Source organism: Aotus nancymaae, unplaced genomic scaffold (genome assembly GCF_030222135.1).
Source record: "Aotus nancymaae isolate 86718 unplaced genomic scaffold, 86718_ANA_hifiasm-v0.15.2.pri h1tg000020l, whole genome shotgun sequence".
NCBI lineage: Eukaryota > Metazoa > Chordata > Mammalia > Primates > Aotidae > Aotus > Aotus nancymaae.
The window spans coordinates 8,042,345-8,065,207 of record NW_026988432.1 but is presented as its reverse complement, the minus strand read 5'-3'; the positions used below and the strand labels follow the sequence as shown (position 1 = coordinate 8,065,207).

The following is a 22,863-nucleotide window of genomic DNA, read 5'->3' as shown; positions in this document are numbered from 1 at the left end:
ATAGCAATATAATAAATTCTTATAAAATCATTTAAAACTTATTTTTACAGAAAAAAATTTAAAAACAATTTCTTAAGAAATACTTTTAGTGAATTTTTAAAACCTTTTGCTAGATATGAGAAAACAATTTTTAATTTAAACAGCTGATAGATGTACATTCAGATATTGTTGACATTTTTTCCTTTCAGCACTTGACGTAATTAATGAAACAACTTTTATGTAATTAAATAAAATATATACTACTTTCATTTAATTTTCAAAGCCCAAAATCATACAGAAAAGCAAGAGGATCAATAAAAAGCATTTACAAGACCGCCAGTAGCAGCCAAGATGCAGAGACCACCTTTTGCTATATGACCTTGGGATCAAATAATCAACCAAAAGTCCTCCAACTGCCATCATCTATTCACGACAGTTTTGTAGCATTCAGCGTGCACACATCTTGTGCATCTTCCATGAACTCAACGTCAACCCTTCTCACGGAATTTTCAAGAAAAACCAAGAAGAGAAATACTAAGTAATAAGATTGTCTCAGGTAGAGTTGAGCTTTGGAGGACCACAAACATGTTTTTGCCTCACCCTCTTCTCCCAGAATCAATTTTCACTCCTTAGGGAATAGGCGCGAAATCGCCTTGTTGAGTTTGTCCAGTCTAACCTGATAAGCTTAGTTAGGGCATCACTGCCTCTTGAATTTCTTTCTTTCTTTTTTTTTTTTTTGAGACGGAGTTTCTCTCTTGTTACCCAGGCTGGAGTGCAATGGCGCAATCTCGGCTCACCGCAACCTCCGCCTCCTGGGTTCAGGCAATTCTCCTGCCTCAGACTCGTGAGTAGCTGGGATTACAGGCACGCGCCACCATGCCCAGCTAATTTTTTGTATTTTTAGTAGAGACAGGGTTTCACCATGTTGACCAGGATGGTCTCGATCTCTTGACCTCGTGATTCACCCGCCTCGGCCTCCCAAAGTGCTGGGATTACAGGCGAGTCACCGTGCCTCTTGAATTTCTAAAAAAGGAATTACTATTCCTCTAGCATCGAGACCATTTTAACACTGATGAGATGCTGAGGACTGGCTTTGCTGGGTATCATAACACACATCATTTTCCAGACCTAAAATCAAGTAAATCCAAAGTTCAAATAAAAATGAACTGAAAGGCAAGGAGAATTACCAAATGGTCAATTACTTCATTATAAATGATTATTTCCACTTTAAAACAATTATACTAGAATTTGGCAAAGATCATACATTGCTTTAATTTTCTCTATTAAGCATTACATTCAACTTTTCATCATAAAATTTTTCCTCTGGAGATAACATTAGATCACAAAATATATATATATATTTCAATAATTTAGGACCTTAGGAACTTTTTGGTATGTTCTAGATTGGCTTATACTTGTTATTGAGAATGATTTATTAGGTTTTTGGCCTTAGCCACAGTTTATAAGAAGAATTAATACCCAGAACTCCCTGTACTTTCTAACATCACACAGAGAGCTTTGTCCTCATTTAAACTGAAAACTCAGGGATGGTCCTTTATTATACTACACACTTGTCTCAAGTGATACCATTAAAAGGCATCCAAACTATAAAACACACTATCAAAGCCTTCCAGAATACTAGCAAAAAGCAACTCAAAAAGTAACCTTCAAGTGAATATCTGGAACAGACTAAGTTTTTTTTTTTCTCAGTATTATTTACTTACATTCTAAACTAAAAAAATTAAACTTACCTAATATATCTTTGGTGCATATGGTGAGAATTCCAATGATATTAGTGATAAGAGGTTTCATAAGCTCATCCTGAATCACAAGGTCAGGCTCCACCAATAAACATGACTGCAGAAGCCTGGACAAAGAGGATAGGTATTCCAGGAGAAAGGAAACCTGTTTGAAAAGGAGGACCGGGTACAATCAAACATGCTATACAAAAAGTCCAACTCAGTGATACAGTATTTTACTTTTGTAATATAAGCTAATAAAAAACTAATAAAATATTAATCGCAATTTTTAAAGATCTGAAATTATCACATAACAGACAAAGCATTATTTTTCTAATAAGCATGTCATCCAGTCATATTAACACTGTCAACTACACACCAAACCAAGCAATAGTTTCAAAGTCAAGTTCTGAATTCCATTTAAAGAAGAAAATTCTTGGCCAGGTATGGTGGCTAACACACTGGTACTGTAATGCCAGTCCTTTGAGAGGCCATGGTGGGCAGACGGCTTGAGCCCAGGAGTTTGAGACCAGCCTGGGCAACACAGCGAGATCCTGTCTCTACAAAAAAATATAAAAATTAGCTGGGTGTGGTAGTGCACACCTGTAGTCCCAGCTACTTAGGAGGCCGAGATGGGAGGATCACTTGAGCCCAGGAGATGGAGGCTGTAATAAGCTGTGATCACACCACTGAACTCCAGTCTGGGTGACACAGCAAGACCCTGTTTCAAAAGAAAAAAAACAGTCTCCATATTTTTCAAGTAGTCAAATTATAAAAATCAATATTCTGGAAGAAGTAGAAAAGTGTATAACAAAGCCACAAAGTCTACAATTTTGTAAAGAAAGAAAGATTACAAAAATATTCTTCAAAGTGCATAATTGGGGGCGGGGTGGGGGGGGAAGAATGGCCTAGTAGTCTACTTATTACTACAAATAAAATGCAAATATATTCTATTTTTGCCTGCAGCATTAAAATACTGTTATTAATTACAAGAGAAAAAATTAAAGCTTCTTAAATATCACCAACAAAAGCATCTCTGGAATTTGCCTGATGCTAATATTGTTAAGTATTAACTGGAAAAAAGTACTTTTCAGAAAAATAATCCTCTGAATATGCAACAATTAAAGAATGAGCTGTGTGATGTTTCATTTGTCCACTATGCTCAAGCAATGAGCCAGTACATACAAGGGAATTTTATAAGATATTCTGAAATCAGTCATTCTCTCTCTCTGTACACATACACACACACTTATTTTCCTCACCTTATTCTGAGGTTGTAAAATGTAATTAGGAGTCGAGGGCCTGTTGTAAATTTGTGGAGTATGTGTCTCTGAGATCAATGGTCTCAGTCTATTTAAAAATAGTTCTGTCTACTTCTCCTGATGAATATGTCCTCTCTTTATCTAATCTACCAACTTACTTTATATAAAAGCATAGGTGGCTCTAGCCTTCACAAACTCTTCAGTTGGTGAAATTTAATTTGTTTATTGCTGTGAAGTCTTTTTTGAGACTTCATATTATATTCCTATTCTACTATTGAAATTATAGCAAGTCTGAGCTCTGGATGTATGAAATATTACCATAAATAGATAAATCATGCCAGGTGAGAGGCAAGTGTTACAGAGAAAAAGTTGAATTGCTAAAGATTATTTTGTATATGATCACATTCAAGATTAAATAAAGTATTAATATATTAATAGTAGTTGATAAAGTAACTCTTTTTCTATGTATGGTCTGCTTCAAAAAAACATACCAACCAACCAACCACAGATTTTAATACATCATACCTTTAGCAGAGTATAACCGCACCACCAGTGCTCTGCCCACCCCGTCTGCCACAGGCACTCACAGCCTCTGCTTACGTGTCACGCTCAGGAGGTCTTTTCCTTTCCACCCTACCTAAAAATAGCCACCTCTCCCCTTGCTGACACACCCTTTTACCCACTCTCACTTACTTTTGTCCATGTCATTTGTGACTATCTGATAAAATACACTTTATTTGTTTACTGTCTGTCTCCTGCATTTAGGACACACAATCTATGTGAGCAGAGATGCTCGTCTGTTTTGGTCAAGGATGTATAACTAGCACCTAGAACAGAATCTGGTAAAGCAGAGGCTCAAGAATTTTCTGGAATGAGTGGATGATCTTACATAAATACCAGTAGCCCCAAAGCACTGAAGCTACATAAGGCCAGCTAGTGCAGTGGTTCAGAATGTGGGCCCCGGAACTGGCCTGCATATGTTGCAATCTATGTCAGAGACCTGGGGCAAGTCACTGACCTCTCTGGGCCTCAGGCATTTCCTTGATAAAATGACATTAACAATACTTCATGATTGTTGATTGTTGTGAAGATTACAAAAATCAACGAAAACAAGTACCCATATATGTTTGCTACTGCTATTGTTCGTTCATTCCACAAGTATCAAGTGAGCACATGTGATAAGACAAGGCCTGTGCTAGACACTCAGAACACAACAGCACATAATCAGCCAGCCAGGTCCTGACTTCATGGAGCTGACTGTGCCCCTCTGACCTCATCTTGCCCTCATAGATTCTGCTCCAGCCACTCTGCCCTCCTTGCCATTTCTTGGATAGGCCAAGCATACCTCAACCTCAGGGGTCTTACAATAACCATAGGACTAGCTTCTTCACTAACTTCGGGTCCCACGTCAGCACCTACTCATCCTAAGTGGAACAGCCCTACGCTTCCAACTTGGACATCACTTCCTGTTCTTTGCTTTAGTTTTTCTTCTGAGATGTCTATCATCATCAGGCATATATGGATTTTCTCATTATCTATTCCCCCGACTTGAGGGAGGGTCTTTGCTTTATTCACTTGGAGAAGATCCAGGCACACAGTAGGTACTCAACAAAGACTTGTTGGATGGAGAGCAGGAAAATGGAGGAGACAGTCATTATGCAATAGGCACGCTCAAGTGAAAACACTGCACCGGGACAAGTGCTTCAAAGACCATGTGTGTAGCACTCCCAAACTTTTCAGCTTATTCAGCTCTTATTCCCTGTCTTATGCAGCTGAAGAACACATCTCAAAGTGAGAGATATTGATCTAGTTCACCTTTAATTGATCACCTCCCAAAAAGTCTTAAAATCTAATTTTGAAATAAAATTGCTGTTAGCAACAGCTACATGAATAATTGTTAAGCACGTTTTATATACAGATTCTAGCTAAATTCTAGACAAGAATTTAAAATAATAAATATCTGTGAAGAAACAAGAATAAATTATTTTTATCAAATTGGGTTTTGAAAATACATAACTAAGTCACCAAATATCTTAACAACTTTAACTTTGGTGTAAACAACAGACATAACAGAGATAGCCTAAAATCAAGAAGCAGAAGATGAACTATACCAATGTCCCAATGTCCCTCTTTATTAAAGTGCTGCTCCAAGAGATCCAGACACTTGATTACACATTTAAAGCTGGTTAATGATGGAGTCAAGAATAGAATCTAGGTCTTCAAACCCCACCTCTCTATGCTAACATCCAAACATGTCTCATATTAAAATTTTAAGTAACATATTTCAAATAATCTCATTATACCATGTATATGTTGAGAGGTTTTCATCCTTTTCCTACGGCTAGTATCTCCTCTGCAAGATTTATACTTTTGACACCTAACGTAAACAAACCCACAAACAGACATGAGGCAAGACAGACCTGAGATGCTTACCTGAGCCTGAGTATGTTCAGCTGGAGGTGATGAAGGCAGCAAGGTCCTGAGTTCCTGGACACATGTCTGTATGAGGGTAGCATCTGCAATGCTGTGAAGATCAGAAAAAGAACATCCTTCAGAAGATTAGTATACTTTCTATTAAAGGTTAATAACTTGGAATTTGAAGTTTAAAGGTAACTCGAATACAATTCAAGAGGAAGGATCTTTATAAGTGAAGAAAATGTTTATAAAAAGATATCCCAAAGAATTTTAAATCGTATTCTGGATTACCTTCAAACAGGAAAAATATCTTGTCAGAGAAAGGTGAGAAGCAAAGAGTTCTGAAGAAAATATCTAAGGAAACCTAATTAAAAGCAGAATAAAATAAAATACAGTCGCCCATTCAGGAAGAAAACAAATGAGTAAAGGGAACCTTGGTGGTTACTTTCCTAATAAAATAACAAAAACACTGGTTAAAATAGCAAAAACACCATTCATATTTACAAAGTAAAAAACAAAATAACGTAAAACAAGTAGGAATTTTTTTAAGTCAAAAATGAAAAACAGGTATGGAAATATGATAAGCCTTTGCCATAAAAGGTCTTTTAATGCCGACATCAAACTCTTAGCTGACTCCTAAGAAGCGCAGAATATCCTATCCCTAGAGCTCTATTTTGGTTATCTTCAGACAGGAGGAGCATCCAGGAAGGAAAGCCGACTGACTAGCAGTTACTTTTCCAATCCAAGTAGGCACAGTAGAAAAATGAGCAATAAATACTCATACCCCATTGCATATTATACATGGTAAAGGAATAATTACAACTGAATAAGGTGAAACCAGGTACTTCTAGAGTTTATATTTTTTAGAGTTTTCTTAATATCCCAAAAGGAGAAGACACTAAGATTTGGCAGAGATGGAAGACATTCCAGATAGTGAATGTTTAAAGGTAAAGAGACAGAGAGGCAAAGAAATGCAAATGAACATGTGGTCAAAAGGAGGCGGGTATGGTTGGCTACAACAAACTGGACACCAGAAAAAAAGAGAAGTCATACGCACTAATAGATAAGGGGGTATCCTAGATACCATCACTTTTAATTCTCACACTAACCCCATTAAATGGGTTTTAATGACACGGTAGGGATTAATTTCCCAAGGCTGCAGGCTACTGAGTGAATGAACTATAATTAGACCTTAGGTCGCCTGAATTTCTAGTCCTTTTCGACTCTGCTTTATTAGAAATTCAGAAAAACTATGTCACAGACTGATTAATATCAAATAAGTAATAAAAATTCAAAGAATTTTTCTTTGAATTTAATTTCCCTAAATTTTATCAGAATACTTTCTGATGAAAAGTTTAATTTCCCATAACAAAATAACTCCAAAAGAATTTGACCAATAATTTTTCAACCCAGGGACATTATTCTGATACGACCACTAAAAAGATGAATTCCAAAACTCCCTCACATCCTTAAGAACAGGGGATAGCACCACATTCCTTAAGTGTGCTGGAGGATAAATAAGGTTTAGAAGCCATGAATTTTAGAAGGCAGGAGTTTTTCTTTGGCTTTAGTCAAGATAACAAACCAATACAAGTGCTTTAATAGATGTAAAATAAAAACCATCCAGACAATTCTGGCAAAAGCACAATCCTAGAGTTGAATGAGGCTAAAAAAGAAATAAAGCTGTATTCCCAGGACACATGAGATCTTGTATCAAGTCACGAATATAGCTTATGTAAATTTATCTCTACTAGCATGCCTCCCTAGGAGTATTTATCTCTTACCTACAGAGAAGTTCAATGAGATGAGCTTGTCGAACAGCCTTTGCAGTGTCTCTGGGAGCAATCATCAAGAGGTTGTCCAAGAGGCTGCACATTGCTGAAAGAAGAGACGGAGTAACAAAAACACACAGTTTGGGCAGGGGAGCAGAAAGAGATGAATCATGAGGTGGCCGTGGTGATGTACTTTCCTGGTGACCTATTATTGAAAATAAACATAAGAATTATTATTTTATTTACCTTACAGCTATGTACAATACTCACAAGTTCTTATAATCAGAAGAAAGGTCCTGAAAATGATAACGGAGAGTTGGGGAATTGCCCTAGCTGCTTGGCTCACCTTAACCTTGAGGCTAGGGGGTCAGGCTACCCCTACTACTCCTGACCTCCACCCTCCACCATGCATGGATATGGATGTGTACATAGGAACACTGTGATGTGCAGAAGAGACAAGTCAGAAAGGGAAGAACATGACTTCATGCCCCAAGCATTCAGACATTGAGGAACAAATAGACAATTCACAATCATTTTTCTAAAACTCGAGGGGCCAGAAGTATGTCCAAATTCAAATTATCTTTAGATTTTTTTTCAGAGTAAAATCTTATTTAAAATTTTTTTAATTATATAATAATTGTACATATTTATGGGGTACACATGATAGTTTGATAGAGGCACACTATGTGCAATGATCAAATCAAGGTAACTAGGACACCCATCACCTGAAACATTTATCATTTCTTTGTGTTGGGAACATTCCAACTCTACTCTCTAAGTTATTTTGAAGTATACAGCAAATTATTGTTAACTATAGTTACCCTGTTGTGCTACCGAACACGAAATCTTATTCCTCCTAACTGTATTTTGTATCCACTAACCACTTCCTCTTTATCTGGCTCTCCACTTTTCAGCCTCTGGTAACCCTACTTCTACTCTCTATCTTCATGAGTTCAACTTTTTTTTTTTTTTTTTTGGTTCCCAAAGATGAGTTGCAATATTTGTCTTTCTGTGCCTGGCTTATTTCACTTAACACACGGCCTCCAGTTCCATCCATGTTGTTGCAAATGACAGGATTTCATTGTTTTCTCTGAGTTATATTCCACTGGGTATATATATGGTTCATTTTCTTTATCCATTCATTTGCTGACAGAACTTAGTTCTACATCTTGGCTATCATGAAAGGTGTTGCAATCAACATGGGAGTGCAGTTATCTCTTCGATATACTTTTTTTTTCTTTTGAATATATACTCAGTAGCTGGACTGCTGGATCATGAGGTAGGCTTTATTTTTAGTTTTTGAGGAACCTGCATACTATTCTCCATAGCAGTTGTACTAATCTACCTTCCCACTGTATGAGAGCTCCCTTTTCTCCAAAATACTTTTAGACTTTAGAATAAGATACCTGCACCCTACATCAGTTAATATTTCTATTAACCTTTGTGCATTCCCCTACTTTCTGGCACAGCAAGATGTTCCAGGTACATCTTGTTCTTCCCTAGCCCAAGCTCTAAAACTGGGTATTTGCTCCAAAGTGTCGATTCCCTAAAATAAAGAATGGAGTTTGGAGAGCAAGATTTGGGCACTAAATGTATACACTGCTATTAGTGTATCATTGTTTCTAAGCTAGAAAACGTGTATTTATACGTATGCATGCACATACGTACCCTTGAGTACATAAGCATATATTATATCTATGAATAAAAATCATTTTGCCTGTAATTTCAGAACTTTGGGAGGCTGAGGCAGGAGGATAGCTTTAAGCAAGGAGTTCAAGATCAGACTGAGCAATATAGAGAAACTTATCTCTACAAAAATTTAAAAATTAAGCAGGCATGGTGGCACATTCCTGTAATGCTAGCTACTCAGGAGATGAGGTGGAAGGATCACTTGAGCCCAGGAGGTCACAACTGCAGTGAACTATGATCACAGCACTGCACTCCACCTGGATGACAGAGTGAGACTCTATCTTTTAAAAAACAAAATCACTGATTCATACAGAAAGCTCCAAATATAATTCAACACTCCAAATATAATCCAACATTAAACATCTTCCTCCTTCCATATTTGTAATTTCCCTTATGTGAAAGTTAAAAATCTGGTTTTCATTATCTACAATATATTTACTTATTTGCCTTGCCTTACAAACACATTAAGTAGTTTCAGAATTTCTAACTAGTAATACTGCAAAAAATAAAACTAGTAACTAGAGTTCAGTGCTTGGTTATAGTTCTTTTTGCCATTAGTCTGGGGACTGAAGTCCTAAAAATATGTCTGAGAGTTACTAGGATTAGTTCCTTTCTCACTTCAGTGCTATTCACGTGAAATGTAGCTGGATTGATTTGTTTATATTCCATGTTATTTTTCCCAATTTTTGTTGATTTTATTTTTCTTTTCAGCAAGTAAAACATACATGGTTATAAAAGCCAACTATACAAGATATATGCAGAGAAGTGTCACTATACCCACCCCTCGGCTGCTTTCACACTGTTCCCATCCTCTCTCATTTCCTACCTAACTCCTACCCATCCTCATAATTAATCTCATTCATGTCCAGCTGTTCCTTCCTGCTTTCTTTCTACACAGATACATGCATTTTAAATTTCCCTTCTTTCATATGCAAAAAGTAGGAAACTGCAAATATCATAAACTATACTCTTTATCATGGTGCTTCTTTCTTCACTTGACAATATTTCCTAAAATTTGTTTCATATCTGTTTGAAAATATCCTCCCTTCTCGCTTTTTTTTTTTTTTTTTTTTGAGAAAGGGTCTTACTCTGTTCCCTAGGCTGGAGGCTAGAGTCTAGTGGTGGAATCATGGCTCACTGAAGCCTCAAAGCCTGGGCTCAAGTGATCCTCCCACCTCAGCCTTCTGAGTAGCTGAGACCACAGGTGTGTGCCATCATGCCCAGCTAATTTATTTTATATTTTGTAGAGACGCCGTCTCACTATATTGCCTAGGCTGAACTCAAACTCACGGCCTGAAGCAACCCTCCCACTTCAGCCTCCCAAAGTTCTAAGATTATAGGTGTGAGCTACTGTGCCCAGCACCCCCCTTTTCTTTTTAATAGCTATAGTTCTCCATTATTATTTTAAAAATAAATTGTATTTATAAATAATTGTTATACATTTATCGTTATCTATATATTGTTATATATTTATTTAAAAACTACCCTTCTACTTAGAGGCATTTATATTGTTTCCAATATTTTATAATTAGAAACAATGCTTGCTAAATTATCAAGTACATAGGTATTTTTATATTGTTGGAGATAAATAAAAGAGAATTCCTAGAAGTGGAATTGTTTAATCAAAGGTAAATACATAGTTTTGTTATCTATTGCCAAATTTTCTTCCAAAAGAATTATACTAATTTGCATTCTAACAATGTATGAAAGTGCTCATTTTCCACAGCCTCGCCTCACCAACAGAATGTACTGCCAATACTTAATTGTTGGCAATTTGATAAATAAAAAAGTATCCTCAGGTAGTATTATTTTGTATAATATTTATCCAAAGATAAAGGCTACTTTTAGGGCCTTTGTGAAGTATCTTTTCATGTCTTCTGCTCACTTTTACATGAGGGTTTGTGTTATTTTCCCCTCAAATATTATGCCTGTAATCCCAGCCACTTGGGAGGCTGAGGCAGGAGGATTACTTGAGCCCAGGCATTCAAGACTCCAATGAGCTATGCTCATGCCACTGCACTCCAACCTGGGTGACAGACCTAGACCTTGTCTCTTTAAAAATAGTAATAAATTTTTGGAAATAAAAATAAAAAAAAATTAAATTTAGGTAATTATAATAAAAATTGTTCAAATGATTTCAGGGGTAATCTTTCAGTATTCAAAAAATATGTATTACATGTCTTCAGCATTTCTAGAGCAAGCATATAGAAATCTTTTTCGAATTTTTCTGCAAAAAGAGCTAGTTCAGAAAATTGTTATATTTTTTAATTTTCTTGCTAATTTATTTTGTAAAACTAAGGCAGACATTTGATGGTCTGATCTCTTATTTCCAGGTTTAGGAAAAAGGGAATATACCTGATAGTGTCATACATCACAAGGTAATTGTGAGGATGAATCGTCTGTTCACACCTCCCCTTTCTGTGGGTATTCTTTCTTCTACATACATTTTTTTTTTTTTTGGTCATATGTATGTGGTGAAATGATTGGCAACCAGAAAAACTGCATAAATATACATTTAAAGCATAATACTTGTGGCTGGGCATGGTGGCTCATGTTGTAATCCCAGCACTTTGAGAGGCCAAGGCAGGTAGATTACCTGAGGTTAGGGGTACGAGAATAGCTTGGAAACCTCATCTCTACTAACAATACAAAAATTAGCCAGATGTGGTGGCACACCTCTGTAATCCCAGCTACTCAGGAGGCTGAGGCACAAGAATCACTTGAACCCAGGAGGCAGAGGCTGCAGTGAGTTGAGATCCCACCACTGCACTCCAGCCTGGGCAACAGAGTAAGACTCTGTCTCAAAAAAAAAACAACATAATACTTGAAAATAAAATAAATTTAAAATCAAGAGTAATCCAAACAAAAAAGAAAAAGCCTGTATATCCACATAAATGCCTATATCAAGTGATGATGGGTAAATGTAATATATTCATACAATTGAATATTATTTGTCAATAAACAAAAGAAGTTCTGATACATGCTAGAACATGGATGAACCTTAAAAACAGCACACTAAGTGAAAGATGCCAGTCACACAAGACCACATGTTACATGGTTCCATTTATACAAAATGTCCAAAACAGGCATATCTATAAAGAAGGAAAATGGATTAGTGATTTCATAGGGTGCCAAGGATGGGGTAGACAGGGAGTGACTGCTAACAGGTACAAGGTTTTTGTGGGATAATGCAAATATCCTAAAATTGATTGTGGTGATGGTTGCACAACTCTGAATATACTTAAAGCCAATAAATTATACACTTTAAACAAGTGAATTATATGCTGTGGGAACTATATCTCAATAAAGCTCTTAAAAATAAGAGTAGGGCAATATGATTTTAGAGATAAATGTTCATGAAATTCATGATCAAATTTCACTTCATGCCCTATGTCCTTAGCCATTTAAACAATCTGAGTTTGCTCCTTTTGTTCTTTTTTTTGAGACGGAGTCTTGCTCTGTTGCCAGGTTGGAGTGCAGCGGTGCAATCTCGGCTCACTGCAACCTCCACCTCCAGGGTTCAAGCGATTCTTCTGCCTCAACCTCCCGAGAAGCTGGGACTACAGGCGCGCGCCACCACGTCCGGCTAATTTTTGTATTTTTTGTAGAGAAGGGGTTTCACCATGGCCAGGATGGTCTCGATCTCTTGACCTCGTGATCCACCTGCCTTGGCCTCCGAAAGTGCTGGGATTACAGGCGTGAGCCACCGCGCCCGGCCCCTTTTGTTCTTAAAAAGATCAAATGAGAGGCAGTCACGCACTCGCATCCGCAAGATGGCGGCCACTAAGGACGGTTGTGGCAAAGGACAAATGGCCACAGGGAATGGGTGGCGGCTCCACCTGGGGATTCCTGAGGCCTTGTTTGTGGAAGACGTAGATTCCTTCATGAAACAGCCTGGGAAAGAGACTGCAGATACAGTACTAAAGAAGCTGGATGAACAGTACCAGAAGTGTAAGTTTATGAAACTCAACCTTGCTCAAAAGAAAAGAAGGCTAAAAGGTCAGATACCTGAAATTAAACAGACTTTGGAAATTCTAAAATACATGCAGAAGAAAAAAAGAGTCCACCAACTCACTGGAGACCAGATTCTTACTGGCAGATAACCTGTACTGCAAAGCTTCAGTTCCTCCCAAGGATAAAGTGTGTCTGTGGTTGGTGGCTAATGTAATGCTTGAATATGATATTGATGAAGCTCAGGCATTGTTGGAAAAGAATTTATCAACTGCCACAAAAAAATCTTGATTCCCTTGAGGAAGACCCTGACTTTCTTCAAGATCAATTTACTACCACAGAAGTCAATATGGCCAGGGTATATAATTGGGATGTAAAAAGAAGAAACAGATGATTCTACCAAGAACAAAGCATAATGCTGGCAATTAAAAATGTGGTTCAGTTTTCCAAACTTGTTATCTCAAATACTCTTTTATCCTTACAGGTTGACCTAACTTTGAATGTTTTAACAGCAAGAATTTTAAGAAAAGATAAACACCATTTTATTTATTTATAAAAACAAAATCAGTTTCAAATATTTTTGACTTTGTGTTTTTATTTTCACATTTCTCAGCAAAGTTAATGCTATTTTATTCATTTTTTTTGTCATAAGAAAACTCTTAGCTGAAATGGCCAAAAACTATGAGACATGCTATGGAAGCTGAATGTCAGACACTAGCACAGTTTGCTTTTTCCCTTTCTTACTGGCCGATGTTACTCTCACTTGATGTGATTAAACCCTTTTAGAAGTAGAGAAGACAGATATTGGGAATATTTGTAAACTTGTTTTTATTTGGTATATGTAGAATTTAGTGATCCTCCATTGCTATTGTCTTCTATAAATGGGGTTTCATGACTTATTGCTTAACAAATAACTACTATGATATTTTGGACATTTCAGGAAATGGTAATTTGCCTTGTTACACAGTAAGAGGGTTATTAAGACAACATTTTTTTTTAAACCTCAGATAAGTGCATAGTGTCTTTTCAGTGCCAACATAAGGGAGATCTTGGCCAATATGAAATAAAGTTACTCATTTGAAACTCTTGGCTAAGGTGATTTTGTAGTTCTTAACAGTTCTCCGAAGCATCTTGAACAGGAATATTAAGATAAATGCAAATCTGCAATGGCTGAAAAGAGTTGTGAGCTTTTTTACTCATGAGAAAACCTTATAGGAATAGTAAAAAAGAAAAAAAAATCCCTGTGGAAAGCTACTAGTACATTGGCCAGTGCTGGGTGGTACAGATTCTGATAAAAATGTAAATGTGTTAGTTCATCTCCATGTAGTTAAAAAGTATACTTATACAATGTTTTGTACTTATATTTCATGGTATTAAAACACTGATGCTTAAAAAAAAAAGATCAAATGAGTATTTCCTACAGTTAAATATTTTTACATATCGTGAACATGAATTACTAAAAACCAAAATGGAACACTGTTTAGGAAATTATTGGAAACAATATTGTAATGAAAATTCAAAGTTTTAATTCAGCAAGTTTTTCTAAACATTTCAGAAAGCATTTTCTCTGCATATACATATATGTATGCCAGTGTTTAAAATTACTTTCTTTTTAGGTAGTATATTTCCTTCAAGTCAGGAATTTAATGCTACTGAATAATACTTACATACTCACTAGAATTAAAAAAACAAAAAAAAAAAGCTAAGCTGCAATCTTCAAAATATATAAAATTTGAAGCACAGCAGTGTTGGAAGCAGTTCCCAGTACCAGGAGTAAAATTTATATATTATCATTAATACAAATAAGTCCCAAGTTGTGTATTGTGTATTTCTAATAAAATAAACACTGAATATGTTTTATGTGCTTTTAAATGGAAGCACAGCCTTAGAAAAGACCAGAATCTCTTTACTTTCAAAGTGGATTACTTGTAGTGAAGTGTTTTCTAAAAAGAAGGGAAAAAATAAAGTTATATCCATCAGTTCCCAAATTCTAATGTCAAATACCTATGAGAGTCTAATAAGGAGCCATATGGGAATCAGACTATTTATTTGATAACCAAATTCCATTTATTAGTTAAGAGCATTTGTTTTGTTAATTTCTGATATATTTATTCTAAATTTATTTCATAATGGTCTATAACTTATTTCACTAAAATTATGCTCTTTAGACATTTACTTTCAAAATATCTGTCTGGACCAACTTGTCATTTTTCTTTTTTAAGATAGAATGTCTTCGCTAAAAGGATACCTTGAGCCACAAACTGGTCATGGGAGGCTTCAGGTAGAAGTGTTGTTGACTGCACAAGTGGCTGAAACTCAGCACTCTCCGATGAAGGTGCCACCTATGAATCAGTAAATTATTTTACCTATTAATGTGACAGTATGGAAAATGAAACACAAGCAACATATACACAAGATATCCTTAAACAAGAAGGTTTATACAAAAATTATACTGGTTAAGATAACTAGAAAACATTCAAATCTTGGGAGTTACAGTAGTTTTTATAAATGGCATTTTCTATTTCTTCTTAAAGGAACTGTCATTGTTTACATAAATCAGTGACTCAAAGGAGCAAAGTTTTAACTTGAGGTTCATTTAGGAGTTTAAGGTTCCCATAAAGCCAATTCCCCCATTGCCCAAATGTTAGAAAAGCTAAAATATACCACTTTAACTATATTTCATTGTGATATTTTGCATTTCTTGATTCATAACAAAGATATTTTTTAATGTTCCAAATGGCACATATAAATTTTAATAATGCCTAAAAAATTAGAAGTATTAAAAGATTTTTCTCCACCTCATCTCATATCAAGGAAGAACATTAAAAAGTTGTGCCGATATGCTGACACTGCTTCAGAATACGACGTTTAACATAACAAAAAAATCTGTGGAAAGCAAATACAATTTCATCTACAGGTTTATAATGAGCAGACCGACCTTCTAAGACTGAAAAAGCACAAAGTCATGTGTTTGGCACCTCTTAGGTGAAAAACACTTTACATGGTGAAACCAGATGACTCTTTTCTTCACCATAAATTTCTCTTCTGTGAAAATAACATCAAGTGCCCATATCTGGGTAGCCTCCATATCAGTGCATGCAACACAACATAAGCGATCAACAGAAGTTATAAACCACCACTCCAGATTCAGATCCTATATCACTTATGACATTTGTATGTTGATTGTGTATATATCTTAACACTTAAATAGAGTACCTTAGACTTACTATGATATAATGAAAGCAAAAAGTAAGGTTATTTTCATTTGCAGTTTCTAATAGTAAAGAGAATATAAATTTGAAGAAATTACTGAACATGAAATATACAATTTTTGAATCCCCCCTTTTAACTTGAGCCCTTAACCATCTTTCACCACATTAAGTAAATATAAGTCATGATACCAAGAAATAAGTGAGGAAGCTGCAGCTAAAAAATGTAAGCTAAGCATATAAAGTAACCTAAAAGCTAAATCCAGAAAAAACTTCAGTCTAAATAAGTCAAATATAAACAAACATTAAATGCCTTATTTTATATAATATTAGATCCAGATACTAGGTAAAAATAACCTAAAGCTCTTGTTTAATTTAAAAAATATATTTGCCTACAATTGGCAACGAGATGAATGTGAAAAAATGTTCCTGTCAACAGATATCAAGACAACATTTATAGTTCGGTGAAGAAAATCATATGCCAAGACTGATATCACGAACTATGCAGAAGCTAATCTATCTGGCTCCTGCCACAACTCTTGGTTGTATACGAAAAGTTAAGGAGATAATGATGCTGAAATCCTTTATCATTTCACTGAACATTCTTTCAGTTGACAAAGACTCAAGAAGGCCTTATTAGTGATATAAATAGAAGTAGGTACCTGGTTTGCAGTTTCAAGATCCGTGTGCGGAAAGAAAGCTTATAAGGACCCACTAAATACCTGGCTCATTAGAAGAAAGGTAAGTTGTGATTTGTGAACAAAGGTCAGGCATTAATAAAAATGTGATTTTCCCTAGTATAGTCCACAGAAGGGATACACAAGTTTAGAAAAGAGCCTTTAGGAAAGTACCTTATAGTTGTATTATAACTTACGCCATGTGGTTGGAGAAACACAAAGATTGCCTTATATGGTGCTTTAAACTTGATTATGGATGATTTATATTTCTACTAGCCTCTCTCTATTTTTTAAATTTGCTAAATTAACATATTGCTATTTTAATAAGTAAAAACAAAAAATTGCTCCACTTCTGTGCTCAAATCCTTGCTTGTTTAGAAATAATCTCCAATATAGTATTTGGTTATATTTGATAATGTACACTGATATGTAAATATGTTACTTTTCACCTTGAAATCCAAGTAATAATTAGACAATTTTGGCATTCAAGTACTAGCTACTGGAAGGTGCAGTATGAGCCTACAAAGCTATAGGTAGAAAATGCCTGATCTAGTCCAGGTCCTCATTTAGAGAAAAGGACCACAAGTTAAGGGATTTGTTCAAGTTGAGACTAATCAGGATTCTCAGTCCAGGACTGCATTCACGAATGACAGCATAAATGCATTAAAATCAGAGCACGTCCTCAGATGTACCTCTTGAGAAAGGTGGCTGGCCTCGTTTGAGAGGAGAGGCTTCTTTCTCCGTGATCCCCATGTCCCCATGAAACTTCAGCTAGACTAAGACCTCTGTCCCATCCCAGACAGAGGAGGGAAATCTGAAGGAGGGTGAGTTGGCTTCGTTTAAGAGCAAACTGAGCCTGCCTAAGTCGTCCCTTCCTGTCAAGCTTTGTGCTGCTCTCTACCTCACAGTAAGTAGGAAGCCCCAAGTGGGATGCCTAGGGTTGTCCTCTTACAACAGCGAGAGTCTAATTCTTCTATCTATCACTTGCTCAATTCACTAAAATGCGCTAAATGCAAAATCATAGTCTAGACTTTTCCCTTGTTTTCACGTCTACCACATAACATATCCTAAGATCTTCAATTTATATTCCCTTGATGAGACAAAATGAAACCTGAATTTGAATATATTTCTAGCCTTATCACTTTGCAGATATTACAGAAGACACTACAAGCTTTTTAGAGCAGGTTGATGCTACTTTTAAAGGTACTGTCCTAAAACAGACTTAGATTGTGTGATGGATATTGCTAGTGGATAGGAGTTGGGGAAAGGGGGAGATGTTTGGTCAAAGAGTGCAAACTTTCAGATAAGATGGGTAAGTCCTGGGAATCTAATGTGCAGCATGGTGAATATGGTTAATAATACTGCACAGTCTACTTGAAATTTCTTAAGAGAGTAGATTTTAAGTGTTCTCACCACACACACAAAAAAGGTTAACTCTAAGGTTAACTAATTTGACTGTGGTAATCATTTCACCACATATACATATATAAAATAATCTCATTGTATACCTTTAATATATACAATTTTATTTGTCATTTATAGCTCGAAGCTAAGGGAGAATAAAAAATAAAATTGACTCAAATCTTGCTTATAAAAACAAAAAAATGTCTTCAATGTGTTTGTAAGCAGATCTGGTAACTGAAGAAGGTTTCTAAATTATGCTTCAGTATAAGATAAGCAGCTAAAATTAAGAAAGTCCCTTTGAAATCCCTGAAAATAGCAGCCATTTGCCATATCCAAGTAGGATTGGAGCACAAAAAACAGACAATTTCTGTCATATAAGCAAAAATGCAGCAATGTTCAAAAATGATTGTATCTGCCTTACAGAAAAGTGATTTCACTTTTTGAAAGTTAATTCAGAACTTGAATATTTTATTTGTCAAAATGATCTTATAACAGTTTCATCAACTTCCCTCAAAAGCAGTACTGGTGCCAAAAAAAGTTTGTTTTTAAAAAGGTATAACGGGAGAAAATAAGGATTGTAGTGTGAAAAAAATAAAGTACAAACATAGACATGTTTTTAAAACATGGGAAATTATAAGATGTGAAGGGTTTCTATGAGATTCTAAGTTCCATGTGTTCATTTTAATAAATAATACTTTTCTCTATATGCCCAAGAGAAGAAAAGCTTTGGCATGCTTCTCAATTTGTAATCATTAATTCTAACCAAATTATAACAAGTTTAATCATTGTAACTAATAGATTCATAATTTAAATGGATGTGTACAATATACTTAAAAAAAGAAAGTTCAGAAAATTCCTCTGAAGGAAATGAGCAGAAGATGATAGACAACTCTTGCACATCTAACGAAAAGACCGCTTAAAGGGACAGATTATCACCACAACATAGTCACAGTCCCTGTGCCGTCCTCTGTGTAATTTAAGAGCACAAATTCCCAACAGCTTGTCTCACTTGTATTTTCCTCCTAACTAAATACATAAGGTTGTTAGACTCTCAATATTCCACAGGTGGCTGAAATTTATTTAAACAGAGTATATCATTTTCTTTCTCTCTCCACCACCACACAAACTGCCACCTTCTCAAGCTTTCCTGGGGTCACCACGCTGGAAGTCTGTATATGTCCTAACAGTGATGCCTATGTCAAAACTATTTTTATTTTAAAAAGCCCCTTGGATCCATCCCTGCTTAAACTGTCCTCTGTCTACTCTTCATTCTATAAAACAATTTTAACTACCATCAAATGAGTGTCAATGTTATTTCTCTCATATCAGTTGTAATGTTTCACGCCATTCCATGCTGCTGAAATATCCTTTTATCTTTATCTTTATAGCTATTATATCTTACCTCTTCAAATCCAAAAGCTGACTCAGCTTTCTTAACTAACTCCTATCTGATTAGTTAGGTCATCAAACTTTAGCTTTCCCTCCCACATTCTACTCCAAACAACCTCTTGCATTTTCTGAATGTTACTGCCTTCAGTACCACACAACTTTATATTCAGTTACTTTCTAATTATACTTTATGTTCTCACGTAGACTTTTATCATTTAAGTGGTCACTGAATCCTAAGGAATATTTGAATCTTTTCAGCCCCTTGCAAATGTGTGCATCTGTATAAAAGAGAAGGGGATAATATTTTAAAGCCCATTTCAATTGCCATGTCCTACACAAAATCACTTCTCATTTCATCATTCCTTCTAAAACAATCTCACCGCCCCTTCACTATAATATCTTTTATGGGATCAATCACATCTGGCCTTAGAGTGAAGGAAGGGGCAAACACACTTCTGGACTCAAAAGAATGTTCTACCATCTACTATGCTAGGAGTGGCACCTCACTCCATACCCAAATTTCCCTTTTTGCAAGGTAATAACAATGCTTTTCAGGTTTTTTTGTTTTTGTTTTTGTTTCTTTGAGACAGAGTCTCGCTCTGTCACCAGGCTGGAGGGCAGTGGCGCAATCTCGATTAACTGCAACCTCCGCCTCCCAGGTTCAAGCAATTCTCCTGCCTCAGCCTACCAAGTAGCTGAGACTACAGGTGTGCATCACTGCACCCAGCTAATTTTTGTATTTTTAGTAGAGACAGGGTTTCACCATGTTGACCAGGATGGTCTTGATCTCTTGACCACGTGATCCGCCCACTTTGGCCTCTCAAAGTGCTGGAATTACAGGCATGAGCCACTGTGCCCGGCCCAGTTTTTTTAAGACTATGAAGTATAAAAATTCTCTTTCAATGTTCAGAAAAACTAAAATCAGCATTCTTTAAATCTGTGCTCCAAAAGTTTGAAAGTATCACGTATTTCACAAAGAAAGGCTCAAAAAGGAAAAAATTACATTTCCCACATATTCTATTTTGACAATTGATAAAAAAAAAAAATACAGACATAGTTCTGCTCAGGAACAACAGGAAAGACCAAATTTTGGTCATAAAGCTGTTGCTGCACACAGGTATGTAAGAGACACAAACACCTGTCCATCTTGGATACCTCTCAGAAGTATAAATGTGATTTCAAGAGGAAAAACAACACCTAATGGCTGAATCATCCTACCCTAGAGAAAGAGAATACTGAGTTTGATAGAGGCCTTTCCTGAGGAAGCATTTACAAGGCCGATGCCCTCAGTCTAACAGTGACACTCTGCTTACTCTATCTGTAGTTTATAAAACATACAGGACCCAACAATCCTTACAAAGCTTGCCAAACAACTGAACTAATATTCATTAGATAACAGCACGAAAGTCCCTAACTTGGCATTAACAGCACAAAATGGATAGTGACCCAGGAGGAGCATGCTGGATAAGACCCAAATCAAAAGATGATGCTTTCCTTGGAAAGACAAAACAGAAAAACCAGCCAATCAACCAATAAGATTGCATTTTTTTCTCAATTCTGAGATAAAACAAAGATATAAATAAGCAGATAAGCTGATTAATAAGATGTACACCCACTCAACTTATACCTCAATTCGTAACTTCAACATTTTCTAAAAATGAGAAAGTATGACTTGGTCTAAGCACTGGCACCTTTAGTTGAAAGTATTCTTGGCATAAATCTCCAGATTTTTCTCCCATTGGGACAAAGATACAGATCATCGTGGGTATGGTAAAGAAAATATGACAACTAGTAGAATTAGGATACTAAGACTATTTTTGTAAATAAAAGTCACCCATTCTAAAAATCGTTTGGAACCCCCCAAAAAATAAAGTAAAAAGTAGATGTGTTTTCTTGTATAGGATAAATACAATTTGAGTGCTCACCACAAAATAGCTACGATAACTCAAAGTTAATTAGAACAATCACTATTTACTGAATACCTACTAAAAGCAAAAAACTGAAGTATGTACAAAGATTTCTAGGCTAGTCTATAGCCTTCTGACAAATAGGTTAACCTAAGAAAATTTACTTTTAAGCACACATTCATGTTGTCCTTCTGTGAACTAAATAACCAATTAATACACTTCACTTTGGCATTGATCATATTATTACTCTTGTTGAGACAAGATACGCACTATCTCCACATTGGAAAGGAAAGCATGACATCTAGTGGAACTCGGGTAATTATCTTACTTTTCCATATGCAGGTCCGATGTAGCACTAAACATAAATACTTCTATTGAATCCAGGGGAAAAAAGACTTAAAACTGTAGCAAAATGTATCAGTCTTTTGAGAAACTAGGAGATTGATTAAACATAATCTTTAAATTATAATGTCTATATAACAATTATTGTTCTCATATTATTTTTGTTCCTGGAAAAAGATGCATCAAACCTTCGTCTTCCTAATATGTTCTATAACACAGTAATTATTCCAAAAAAACGTTAAAATTAAAGGTAATGTTATCCAGTTGAGAATAAATGATTCTGTATGTTGATAAATAACTGAAAGCTAGCATCAATCATTACTCATAAATACTTAGTGTTTCAAACTTTTCTGCAGAAAAAAGCAACTAATGCATGAATGAAAGGAAGGAAAGAAGGAATGCAGACAGGCATACATAAATTTCAGGTATTCCAGATAAACTTCTATGTGATGCAAGTATTTAGAAGTGTGTTAAAGTTGTCAGCACCACACTGAAACATCTGAATGTTCTTCATATTGCCCTGTCCTTAAGCACAATCTCAGGGTAATCAAGCATTTTTCATCATATGCAACCTGTTCTCTTCCAATACTAATGATAAACACATTTTCACACTTTTGTACTGTCAAAAAAGAGAGGAAAGAGAGGTTGAAAATTCTCAACTAAAGGGATATTCAGTGTAGCTATACTGTAGCAAGGTACACCCTTGTTCAAACTCCAATTCTGCTACCTATAGCACTAATGATCACAGAGTTACTTTACTTCAGAGTGGCTTGAGGTCACAGAAAAGCAAAATAAGTATCTATAATGTATGGCTGATGTGCAGGTTATATACAATAATTTAGCAAAATTCTGCAGACAGCATTTCAAATAAATCATAGCTGTTATAACCTTACACTTTGTATTCTTATCTTTCCCACCATGCAAATTCAAATTTTTTCAGAGATTCAAAATGAAGCGCTTATACATTCTTTGCAAGTACCATTGTTTCTGAGGTGGAGAGAGAACTTGGATCTTGATCCTCACTGGATATCCTAGATGGAGGCCTCCAAAACTTGAATGAGTCATCTAAACCTGCAACAAAGAGAAAACTGTTAACATGGACACCCTCCTGGGAACTGTAACAATTAT

At 35.8% G+C, this 22,863-nt stretch overlaps 1 protein-coding gene and 1 pseudogene across 6 annotated transcripts in view; one reads left to right on the top strand and one right to left on the bottom strand.

The window, feature by feature from the left end:
- The window catches only part of RTTN (rotatin), a 185,981-nt gene that overhangs the window by 52,062 nt on the left and 111,056 nt on the right, over window positions 1–22,863 (bottom strand). For all 6 annotated transcript variants that reach the window (XR_010343605.1, XR_010343606.1, XM_064379025.1 and 3 more), the window contains 5 exons: window positions 22,715–22,806; window positions 15,056–15,149; window positions 7,180–7,372; window positions 5,414–5,504; window positions 1,731–1,884 (listed from right to left, as the gene is read on the bottom strand). Coding sequence is in view for 4 of the 6 variants with exons in the window: in XM_064379025.1 (XP_064235095.1) it covers window positions 1,731–1,884; window positions 5,414–5,504; window positions 7,180–7,372; window positions 15,056–15,149; window positions 22,715–22,806 (624 nt within the window). In the remaining 2 variants the exon portion in view is untranslated. The remainder of the gene's footprint in view (window positions 1–1,730; window positions 1,885–5,413; window positions 5,505–7,179; window positions 7,373–15,055; window positions 15,150–22,714; window positions 22,807–22,863) is intronic.
- LOC105726104 (prefoldin subunit 3-like) lies at window positions 12,609–13,223 on the top strand (annotated as a pseudogene).